At 36.8% G+C, this 12,247-nt stretch overlaps 1 protein-coding gene across 4 annotated transcripts in view; it reads left to right on the plus strand.

Moving 5' to 3' along the window:
* Nucleotides 1-1,353: 1,353 nt before the first annotated feature.
* The window catches only part of c2cd3 (C2 domain containing 3 centriole elongation regulator), a 50,364-nt gene continuing 39,470 nt past the window's right edge, over nucleotides 1,354-12,247 (plus strand). Inside the window, exons 1-7 of one of the 4 annotated variants that reach the window (XM_053507309.1) lie at nucleotides 1,354-1,505; nucleotides 5,579-5,836; nucleotides 6,111-6,268; nucleotides 7,868-8,058; nucleotides 8,194-8,327; nucleotides 8,446-8,581; nucleotides 9,141-9,269. In XM_053507309.1, the coding sequence (XP_053363284.1) occupies nucleotides 1,454-1,505; nucleotides 5,579-5,836; nucleotides 6,111-6,268; nucleotides 7,868-8,058; nucleotides 8,194-8,327; nucleotides 8,446-8,581; nucleotides 9,141-9,269 (1,058 nt within the window). In that variant the 5' untranslated portion in view covers nucleotides 1,354-1,453. Of the gene's footprint in view, nucleotides 1,506-5,578; nucleotides 5,837-6,110; nucleotides 6,269-7,577; nucleotides 7,706-7,867; nucleotides 8,059-8,193; nucleotides 8,328-8,445; nucleotides 8,582-9,140; nucleotides 9,270-12,247 lie in introns of those variants that run through there. The other 3 variants (XM_053507310.1, XM_053507311.1, XM_053507312.1) reach the window with 3 other exon arrangements.

Here is a 12,247-nt window from a genome sequence, read left to right on the forward strand (position 1 = left end):
GCTCTGCCTCTAAATAAAATGTTTTATTGGCTAAATTTGTGTCTGTTTACTAAATAAGTGCCACTTCAAAGGTTACTAAACTGTACTTCTCCTCCTCTTTATTGTGGTGTTTAATGAACCATATTTGTCCTTATCAGGCAATGTCACAGTCAACATCATTGTCAATTCTGCTACATGTACAGTGCATACATATAGAGAATTGAAATTATGTTTTTCTCAACCCTTGTTACAAATAACACTGAAAAAACTTGAATAACACTGGAGAACTTGGAGAACAACATAGGTAAGATAACTGAGTTACTGTTCTGCAAAAAGGGACAATTTACAACACAGAAGGCTGATATGGTGAAAAATGGAACAGTGCAATACGAATAGTGCAAGTGTACTTATTTTAGTTGATTAAAGTGACATTTTAAAGAGCAATATAAAAAAGTATAAAAATGGTATAAACAAGAATGTTTTTAGTTTTTGTGCAGTTTTAGTAAAACTACAGAAAAACAACTGTCAGTTCAAAACATTCTGAATGACTAATTCTGTAAGTTTTTTTGGTCTTGTTTAACCAATACAAAGTTAATAGTATTCCAAAAATATAAAAATTACATAAAAAAATTATGAGCAGCTTGTGGTACTATATTCTTTTAAATAATTGTAATTTGATTTTGATTATAGGTTTGATACAGTTAAGGCTATAAGGAATACAGCTCGAGCTCTATTGGGCATGCGCACATCAATCTAAGGTTTTTTTTTCTCTCACTATACAACAATAAAACTTTTTGTATTACAGAAAGGATTAGTTTTAGACGTGAAAAATGATACAATAGGTATAACAATTCATTTCATTGTTAGTTTCCGGTCGGAGCTGTATATCCCTTTTAGTCACGACCATAAGTCAAACGCGAGGATGACGTCAGTAACCCGTGGCAACGCAGTAGAATGTTTAGAAAGGAATTATTTTAACGTTGATATTAGCAGTAGAATGTTTAGAATTTTAATGTTGATATTAGCAGTAGAATGTTTAGAAAGGAATAATTTTAATGTTGATATTTTACAGGAAAGAAATGGAATTTTAATATGGAGGATTATGTTGGCTGCATTACTTAAACGCATTAGAAAGAAAATAGCGTTTAATATTAGCCTTTAAACAGGCAACTTGTGCAACCAATCATGAAGAGCTTTCTGCACGCCCCATACTTTCGACACGCCCATTACTCCGATCTGCAGCTACCCCTGTCCCCTGTCTCCAGACAGGTGCTTCTCCCATGAGGCTTCATTTGACCATCACTAACGTCTTCCTCTAGGTGGCGCTAAGGAAAGAGTCGACATTGTTTCCGCGCCGACAGTAGAAGAAGTAGAAAGCGGTAGTTGTATTTCGTTGCTGAGTTTTTCATTATGTAAACAAAACTTGTAGAAAGGACTATCATAACCAACATTTAAAGTTTTACAAGTTTACAAGATGAAGAAAAAAAGGATAAACTCCGCAAATTTTGGAGGTAAAAGAAACAAAGGTAGGTTAAATCAAAATTTTCCTGTTGCTACAACGGCGCAGGGATAAATGAGCCGTTGAGCTCTGTTAACAGTTCATCGTTAATCCCTGAGCTATCCTGATACTTAAACTGAATCTTAAATGCTTCCCTGTTCCGAAGCAACTCTAACTACATTTTATATGAATCAAAGCACTGTTGTGCATTCTAACTTTAGCTAATAGTCAACTGGATAGCGACCCCGATTAAAACTCCTGTAAGGCTAAGCCGTACAGTAGATTTAGCTTTGCCAGCTGGTCAATGCGAATAAAAAAAGAATTGGCAATAGCAATGCTACAATGTAAATACGTATTTTTAAATAAAAGAATACAGCGAAGTAAATAGCAATAGTTTTGACAGCTGGACATTTTAGAATGGGAAATAGTTATACAATTTTTATCCATGCATTTTATGCAAACTTAAAAATCTTTCTCTAGATTATAAATAACAAAATAAATCAAGTAATTGTTTTTCCTATGCTGTGCTCAAAATAGCAGCTTTGTTGACTTTGGTTACTATTTGCTGTAAATGCAAAAGGATAAATGAAAATGCACTAGATATACAAGCAATATGTGATCTTGTTCAATGCAAAATTAGGATTAATTTTGTAGCGAGCATAGAACTGTGAACATTTTTCATTGCCACCATGTGAAATGGGAATATGAATTGCGAATTATATGCTGTGTCCTGTAGAATTGTAACAAAATCTGAAAAGATCTTAAAGAAATTGCCAATACCAATATGCATATTAATGTGTTAATAGTTTAGAACACACCACCTGTAGAATTATAGGGGAATGCCCATTTTACCACCTCAAAGGCAAACTAATGTAATGATTTTAAAAAGATTTTTTTTGTTGTAATTTTAGTATATTAAAAGTAAAATGCTCATATATTCTAGATTTGTTGATTTGTGTAACATGAAATCAAAGGCATTGGACTACGGTTTGGAAGATCTTATGTTCAAATCCCACAACCACCAAGTTGCCACTGTTGGGCCCTTGAGCAAGGCCCTTAACTCTCAACTGCGCGGATGTGTAATGAGATTTAAAAAAAAAGTAAGTCGCTCTGGATAAGAGCGTCTGCCAAATGCCTAAATGTAAATTTTTTTTTTTTTTCATTTTGTTTATTATGGCTACGGATCATAAATATTAAATATCCATTATTTCAAAATATTAATTTTAAAATTGTGATTGAGTAAATTACTATTCATAAAAATACTGTGTATGAATCTCTCAGTCTAGTTCAGTTCACACATAGGGACTGCTGACTTTGACGGTTGTCCAGAAGATGATAATTGACTTCTTCCACTGAATTCATTAAGTATAATGTTAACCAGCAGACACTTCATGCTCTAAAATCTGACAAGAATCTGACAAGAATTTTGGAGTTCCTATTGATTTTCTTTTCCAGTAAGATTTAGCACCTCCCCCCGTGCCAAAACTACCACTAACTGGTGTGCTGACCATGATATTACATTGTTGCCAAGTCGACTGACTTGAACCCCATAGCAAATATATGGGCTAACGTGATAAAGGAGATGAGAAACACCAATCCAGACAATGAATGCTGTTATCAAATCAATACGATGATGAAGGCTGCTTATTGCAACCCGGTCTTCGATAATACCTCCACAGTGCCACAGGCTGATCCCGCCTCCATGCCATGCCAATGTAATTGATGCAGTAATTTGTGGTAAAGGAGCACTGAATAAGTATTAAGCTGTATTGTAAATCCATTTTACAATTGATCTTAAGTAATATTCTGAAATAATTAATATTTTAAGATACTGACGTTGCAGTCATTGAAATAAAACTAAAAAGGATTGAAATATTTCACTTTACATGTAATGAAGCTATAATATATACACTACCGTTCAAAAGTTTGGGATCACTTGCAAATTTCTTTGTTTTTGTTTAGTGATATATTTTTTACATTCTACAACAATACTGGGAATTTTAAAACTATAAAATAACACATACGGAATTAGGTAATTACGTAACAACAACAAAAACAACAGTTAGTTGTTATTTTAAGACACAGAGGTCAGCCTTTCTGTAATAGTTCTTGCAAGAACAGTATTGTCAAGTGCATTTGGAAAATCCATCAAGCACCACAATGAAACTGGCTCTCACGAAGGCCATCCCAAGAGGACGAGACCAAAACTTACCTCTGCCGCAGACGAGAAGTTCATTTCCCTCTCGGCTCTTGACGAAGGCGGTCGCATCTGCTCTCCCTCCCTTATCTCTCCCCGCTTGCTTCTCTTGTCTGTCTTGTGAATACTATTCAGAGACTCTCCTCGTCTTGCTCTTGAAAATTAAAAAGGAATATGGATTTGATCAACTGGTCTCTGAATGCAATTGACACGATTTTCTTGATGAGAAATGTGGGTTCTGGGGAACCTACTTGTCCTGCTGGGACGTTTGCTGCTGGATACACGATGGACAGTTGGGAGAAGTGGCGCATTGTGTGCCTGGCCGCACTGTCTCTGGAGGATGTTGAAGATATCTACCTATTCGGAACTCTGATAACTGGGATTCTGCTGATTGGATTAAGTGGGATACTTGGATATCGAAAAATCTTAAAAGCAGTCAGTCTCAACCCCAAGAGACTGGCTGGCTGGGAAATAGTGGTGACGAGAGCTGTCGGTAATCAGACTGTGGTTTTGGACCGCAAATTGGATAACATCTTGGAGAGACTAGCAGCTATGCAACGTGATTTGGACAGACCTGCAGACCAGTGATGGACATTAAATATCTGTGAAATTGGCAGATATTGTTCGAAACCTGGAAAATATGATTTTCTTTTTCGGCTGCCCCTTTTTTCTTTCCAGCTACTGCATTTAAGGCCGTGGCTGGAGTCATAACAAACTCCCCGAAGACCAAGATAACGAGACGCTCTGGAATCCTACTCCCTCCCCCTTTAAGGACACCTGGCGCAGATTATTATGGGATGTTACAGGCTTACAAACTGATACGCACGCACTTACGCACACACATAACAGCTACAGATAGACACTCTACCTTCCCCATATCCAACGCCTTCGTGTGCTTATTCCCTTCAGTGTGGGCAGGCGGAATCGGGACCAGCGCTTTTTAGCTGCAGGGACTGGAGCTGTTTGCCTACATTGGACATTTCCTATCCCCTGTACCCTAATCGTTGCAATGTTTATGTCTTGTGTTTACATGTTTTTATGTGCTTGTTGCTGAGTTATTTTTATACCCCTGATTGCACACTGCCCTTTTCGAAGGACAGTCTGAGAGGGGATTTTTTACCCTCGTTATCCTAATGTATCTATTTCTTATCTTCTATGATGGCGCCGGTTAGGTGGCTGCCGTCGCGACTCTGTGGTCGCACAAAATCATTTCACTGCATATTGTACTCTGTATGATGGTGTATGTGACAAATAAAATTTGAATTTGAATTTGAATTTAGAGTTATCCACCTGAAAAATGACCAATTAACAGCACCTCAGATTAGAGGTGTTATGAAGTCTTTACAGAGCATAAGTAGCAGAAACATCTCAATATCAACTGTTCAAAGGAGATTAATGCATTTTTTGTACGCCTTCAGCATTCCTTTACAATGTAAAAAGAAATAAAAATCAGAAACGATCATGGAGTTAGAAAGTGACCCCAAACTTTTGAACGGTAGTGTAAATGTAAATTTTATTTTTTTAAAAAGGGTTTTAAAGTCTATGTGGCACTACAGACTTCAATACAGGCAATATAAAACTTGTGTTCCCACAGTACACATCATTGAATTAGTCCCCCCATCTCTAATATTACGTAGCATTTTTAAAAGTATTCGTATAATAAAAGTGTTTATATAAGTGTTTACAAAGCAAACGAATAAAACAAGACACAATAATCATGAAGTGCTATCAGATCTTAATTTTTTTCCAATTTGTGTCAACATTATTAAGAGTTTACCAGAAAGATGCATGAGTAAAACATCACTAAACAGAATAAAACATATGATTTGCATATAAAACAAACCTGTCAGTGCTATTGCTTTTTTTTCTCTCTAAAACTGAAGACGTTTTTTTTTTTTTGCCAGTTTTCAGTTTTGTGTCCCCTTCGACAAGTATTCCTCCTCTTGTGGAGGGTCATGTGCGATGTTTCCTTAGAGTCACAGTAAGCAGAGTGCTGTGGACAATAGCCAAGCCTCCTTCACACACTCTTATCCGATTACGATGGTGGGGTGAAACAACTGGAGGCACTGTGTTTTGTCCCAGGCATGGATCCCTAGATGTGAAGTCCACAACCAGGTTTCCAGTTCGATGTGGCCTGAAGCAGTTTACTTCATATTTAACAGGTAATGTCAACAGTCTTCAAATCTTTCATATTTTTTTCAATGACAGTAATGATTAACGAGATGTTATATTAAGGATGCCACACTATACATTTTAGACAATGTTGTGAGTAAAGTCAGGACCTTTAAAATATTGCATCATTAAGCCAGTCCTGATTAGACATAAAAAAGTTTATTGCTGTTATACATTATGCTTTCTATCTTTAGTGTGCTTCTAGTTTTTTTCTACTTTTTAAGTTTTGTCTTTTCATGTGCATTATTTTTATGTCCTTCACAGATATGGGCTTACTGGTTCTGGATGTTCTTATAAAGCCTGATCACTTACCCATAGCACAAGTTCAAATACTTGGCATTGCTGAATTGTCTCTGACTTATTCTATTAGTGGGTCTTTTCCCCTTGTGTCATCTGTGTCTGAAAAACTTGGTGAGCTACAGGTGAGTAATATAAAAAGTTCAATTTAGACAACCACTGCTGCATTGACTATATGGGCAAAAAGTATAGGGGTACCTGACCATTACACCCTTTACAAATCTATGGGTCTCTAGTTTTCTGGAAAGGCTTTCCATTCGATCTTAGAAAATGGCAGTGGTAATTTGTTTTAATTTTCCTGTAGCTGTATGAGCATTAGGGAGGTCCATGCACTAGTCAGGGAGGACTGGCACCATTAGTTTTTCATTTCATCCTAAAGGTATTTGGTGAGGTTATGATCAGGTCTCGTGAAGATCATTTGATTCTTCTACACCTGCCTCGGCAAACCATTTCTTCATGGGGACAGAATTTGCATGTTTGTTGTGCACAGCGGCATTGATATGCTTGAAGAGCTTTTACTCCTCTTAGGTTTACTAAATAAAAATCTTAATGTTATATCATACAAAGACCTACTAGACAATTGTGTGCTTCCAAGTTTGTGGCAAGATTGTGAGTCAAATTAATTTATAATCAGCAAAGTTGCTTTGCTTACGAATATAAATATATTTTTTTGATTCAAATTGAAATTACCACAGTAATTAATTAAATGTTGAAAGACGGAGAAAATGTAAAAATAAAATACAGAACGCAAAGAAGAGCCCCCAGTTTGTTACATTCCTATCCCAGTCTAGGGGTTGGGGAGGAAGCAACAATATTATTTTTGCTAACGAAAATAAAGATAAAAATAAAAAATTAATATGGCCCGTGAGCACAAACGGGCGAAATTAAACGCGGAGAAATCACCTTTCTCTTATCCCAAAACAACTTCACCACTATTTAAATTAACACCACTTAACACACGATTTAAATTCAAGCATGAAGTGTTTTTATTTTTTGTTGGCTTAGACAGGCCGGGTAATTATTATATACATTTATTAATAAACAAAAAAAAAACAATAACCCAATTCGTCAGGAGAGGGAAAATGCCAAAATAATAAACAAAACCAAATCTTCCAAAAGGGTTTAAAACAATATAATTTACCTACCCAAAAGAAAGCAAATAAAAGACAATTCTCTTACCTCTCTTTTGACTAACAAAAAAACAGGAGAAAACTGAAAGGGGGTAAAAACCCAAAATAAATAGGCTCCCGTCTCCTTACACGGGTTTACGTTTAAACTTTCAGTTTAGTTTATCACTTCTTATATACACCACTTGTTTACAATCTACACATTGTTGTCACTACAAAACGCTGGTTGGGATAAGTGAAGGGGATCTCACACTGGTCTCTGCTTTGCTGTCGTCTTATACACTGCCTGTTCCACGCTCCTAATTAGACTCAGCTGCTGATGATTTGAAGCGCTGCGTGGCAATAGAGAAAGAAAGAGCAAGAGAGACAAGCAACACAATTATCTTCACCCAATCACCATCCTTTTACGTCACGGGATGTAACATGGGTGTATGGGTCAGTTATCTACATACTTTTGGCTGTATAATGTATCCTTCTTTTACTAACAATGCATGGCAATATCCTTAAGAGCTTTGTGGCCTACATCTGCAGATTATGATTTCTATGATGTGATCATATACATTAAAAAAATGTTTTTACTCTGTTGTCCTACAATAGGCCACACTGGCTTTAGAGCCCCTTACAGAAACCAATGACAGCAGCAGCTCAGTGCCAACTGTAGACATGAGCATTGACACAGCAGTTTCCGCACCGAGATACATTTCTGACCAAAACATGCTGCTGCCATCTTCATCCCATTTTGGTTCAAAAATCAGTGGAAATGAATCAGATTCTGGAGGCAAACCAATGTGTGTTTTCATTTTATTTTTAAGTTTGAATAATGTTTGAGCTTAAATAATAAACCTTTTTTTTTTTCATTTTAATTTAATAAAAGTAATTGCATTTCTTGAATAAATTATTTAAACTATTGTTTTATTTTTTAGAGAAAAGGAACATTCATACTTTCAAGCGAGCAGAAAATCTCATGCTAAAATAGGCGCTTCTGTAAATACGAAATTACAGAAAGCTGATGAACCAAATGCCTGCATTACCTCAGCATCAGTGGACGTTCTTACTGGTACAGTTAAAAAGCAAGATTTTTCTTCATATTACAGTCTTTTGCATTTGGATAAAATTTCAATTATGGGCTTTTCCAATTTAATTAATGTAATGACCACTGTTTTGTTCCCTCCTAGTTCTTCTTGAGCGGGGTAGCAAGCTTAGAAATGCCATGGTGGTGTCTGCGTTGCAGGCTGATATTGATTCTGACATAGGTCTAAAGGACACGCCCCTGCATTTACCAACAGATAATACCGGAACCCATCCTTTGCTGTACGTTTTTTGTGTCTTCTTTAAAAAACTTTTAATATAAAATGCCCTCCAGTATTGTTGACAAAATAATTAAGTAAATAAAGTAAATAACTCAGTTTTTGAGCTCACAAAATACAGAGTATAAAGATGTTTGAAAATTAATGGCACCCTTACAGTTATTATTTTGTGAGCCATACACTGGGATCTTCCATGTAATACAGGACATTTGTTTGACTTGTCTTTTTTTTTTTTTTTTTCTTAATTTACATTTACATTTAGGCATTTGGCATTCAGTCATACTTTATATGAGCAACACTGGTCAGCCCCAAGCATCAATTATCAAACACCATATTAAACAGTGGATATCAATTGCTTTGGTCTGGTTGCAAAACCCTTTTTTGATTAAACACGCTGATGCTGTGAATGAGCATGGTTTTGAAGAAAATGTAATTTAGTTAATTTTAGTGATTATTCACATAGTTTCTGTGATTTTTTTTTTTTTGATGGGTGGCAATAATTATGCAGTACACACAGACTGTAGCTACTGTTTTTTAGATTACTATGAGTATTTTTTTCCAAGGCCCCCAGTTCCATCATCAGGGCAGCTGATGGAGGATATCCTCTACTCAGATATTCATCATCCCACTCAGGACCGTGAACTCCTCAAGCCAGACCCTCATGACACAGCTTTGGAGCAGATTCTGGGGAGGTAATAAAGATGTAATTTTTATCCTATATAAATTTTAATTTTTAACTAAAAAATACATTTATATGTAAATGTCACTGCACATTTCATGTATATTTTAAACTCAAGTGCTCCTGGGTTTCTTCTATACGTGGGGTTTTACAGCAAGTTAGATGCAGTACACAAAAAAATTATATATACACTCACCTAAAGGATTATTAGGAACTCCTGTTCAATTTCTCATTAATGCAATTATCTAATCAACCAATTACATGGCAGTTGCTTCACTGCATTTAGGGGTGTGGTCCTGGTCAAGACAATCTCCTGAACTCCAAACTGAATGTCAGAATGGGAAAGAAAGGTGATTTAAGCAATTTTGAGCATGGTTGTTGGTGCCAGACGGGCCGGTCTGAGTATTTCACAGTCTACTCAGTTACTAGGATTTTTACGCACAACCATTTCTAGGGTTTACAAATAATGGAGTGAAAAGGGAAAAACATCCAGTATGCTGCAGTCCTGTGGGCGAAAATGCCTTGTTGATGCTAGAGGTCAGAAGAGAATGTACCGACTGATTCATGCTGATAGAAGAGCAAGTTTGACTGAAATAACCACTCGTTACAACCGAGGTATGCAGCAAAGCATTTGTGAAGCCACAACACGCACAACCTTGAGGCGGATGGGCTACAACAGCAGAAGACCCCACCGGGTACCACTCATCTCCACTACAAATAGGAAAAAGAGGCTACAATTTGCACGAGCTCACCAAAATTGGACGGTTAAAAACTGGAAAAATGTTGCCTGTTCTGATAAGTCTGGATTTCTGTTGAGACATTGAAATAGAAGAGTCAGTATTTGGCGTAAACAGCAGTGTTGTTTTTGACAACCATCTTAGATTTAGTCTTAGTCTTAGTCTTTTGAACTAAAATGCTTATTAGTTTTAGTCAAATTTTAGTCACTTTTATATGTGATAGTTTTAGTCCAGGTTTAGTCAAAAAAAGGAAAAAAAGAAGTATAGTCTTTTAACCAATTAATTTAGGTCAATATGTATTGGAGATTGCTGCTGGGCAGTGTCACACATAAGTTGTGAAAATAGCACCAGATCTATAAGTTCAACACATTGTGAGCTTGCAGATCAGCTATTTTCACCAATAATTACAATAATAAAGGAATGGTTTCTGATCTAATAATTGTGCATTACACACAGATAAAGTGGTAACAGTGAAATCAATGTTCATTACTCCAAAAAAGCCAAAAACAAAAACATTCTACTTTAGCAATTGTGGCTTTATTTCTCAGAATTTGCTAAAGTACAATGAACATACACATGCCCAAAATATAAGTGATGGATGAGGAACACATATGCTCAACATGGCCTTGTCTGCCAGTGCAATTAAGATGCATATTATTTGTAAAAACAGACATCATACAACCCCATTCTATCTCTGTATACAACGCACACGTCCTGTAAAGGTTTACAGGTGAATACAAAACAATTAAATGTAGGTATACCATAAAAATACTAAAAATACTATGAGAAATACTCAAAATACTACCTTGTTAAGAAAATAGAATGGTCTTAACTCTCCATCTCTCTCTTAAGTCTCAAACAAGCAAAACAAAAATACATAGCTTATTAACTGACCCTGTACTAAAGCTTTCTGATCTTTCATTCTGAGCAGCAGCCAAATTATAACGTATCTGTACTGTGTGTGTGTGTGTGTGTGTGTGTGTGTGTGTGTGTGTGTGTGTGTGTCTAACTTTACTGTGAGCGCACAGGTCATGGTTAGGGCTGTAGATCGTCACTTTTGGCTTTTAGACTGAAGCTAGCAGACTCTACTTATAACAATAACTCGACCTGTTTAACATATCAAGTTACATGCTGACAGAACATAGACACACAAAGAGATGACCACACCGTCACTAAATGTAAACATGGCTAAACATGTTGCTAAAGTAACAAACACACAATGAACTGACTTTAGCGTAACAAAAGCTAACTTCAGCCTGAAGTTAGCAGCCCATTTGCGGCAGGAGTATGTAGAAAACTTACTAATTTATAAGCTTACTATGAAATTTATCACGAGCCGATTGTCGAGTAACATTGTAACGTTACGTAGGCTATACGATATGTTAACAGCACTTGTAACTTACCTTTGAAAAAATATCCTTGTGGTGAGCCTTCAGGTGCCGCTTAAGGTTGGTCGTATTTTTTGCCCTCCTTTGTGGCCACATTTGTCACCGTCTTTCTTCACAATACACTCTGTTTTATTATCTGCTGGGTTATATTTAAAATACACCCATATGTCGTCTCTACGTTTGCGACCACCAAGCCCCTGTTTTGAAACTGCCGCCATTGTGGTCCATTGTCTGTGATGAGTGACAACAGTGTGACGTGTTGAGCACGTTGTGCGCTGCATGCGTGGTGATGGGTGTAACCAAACAAGAATAGAATGCAGCAACAGATACTTTTGAGGTTTTAATTGGCACGCACAATAAGCAGAAATGTCATGCATTTTAAATGTCTGACAGACCACCCACTAACATTTTCGTCCATTCTCGTCTCGTCAACGAAAATTCACACAAGTCTCGTCTTGTTTTAGTCATCAAAGAGCAGTGTTTATCTCTTCACTGTCTCGTATCGCCATGAAAAAAAGTGGGGTCAACGAAATGATTTCGTCATCGTCATCGTTGATAAAAAAACAACACTGGTAAACAGAATGAGAACATGGATCCATCATGCCTTGTTACCACTGTGCAGGCTGGTGGTGGTGGTGTATTGGTGTGGGGGAATTTTTCTTGGCACACTTTAGGCCCCTTAGTGCCAATTGGGCATCGTTTAAATGCCACAGGCTACCTGAGCAGTGTTTCTGACAATGTCCATCCCTTTATGACCGCCATGTACCCATCCTTTGATGGCTGCTTCCAGCAGGATAATGCATCATGTCACAAAGCTCGAATCATTTCGAATTGGTTTCTTGAACATGACAATGAGTTCACTGTAC

Source organism: Clarias gariepinus, chromosome 11, assembly GCF_024256425.1.
Source record: "Clarias gariepinus isolate MV-2021 ecotype Netherlands chromosome 11, CGAR_prim_01v2, whole genome shotgun sequence".
Taxonomy (NCBI): Eukaryota; Metazoa; Chordata; class Actinopteri; order Siluriformes; family Clariidae; genus Clarias; species Clarias gariepinus.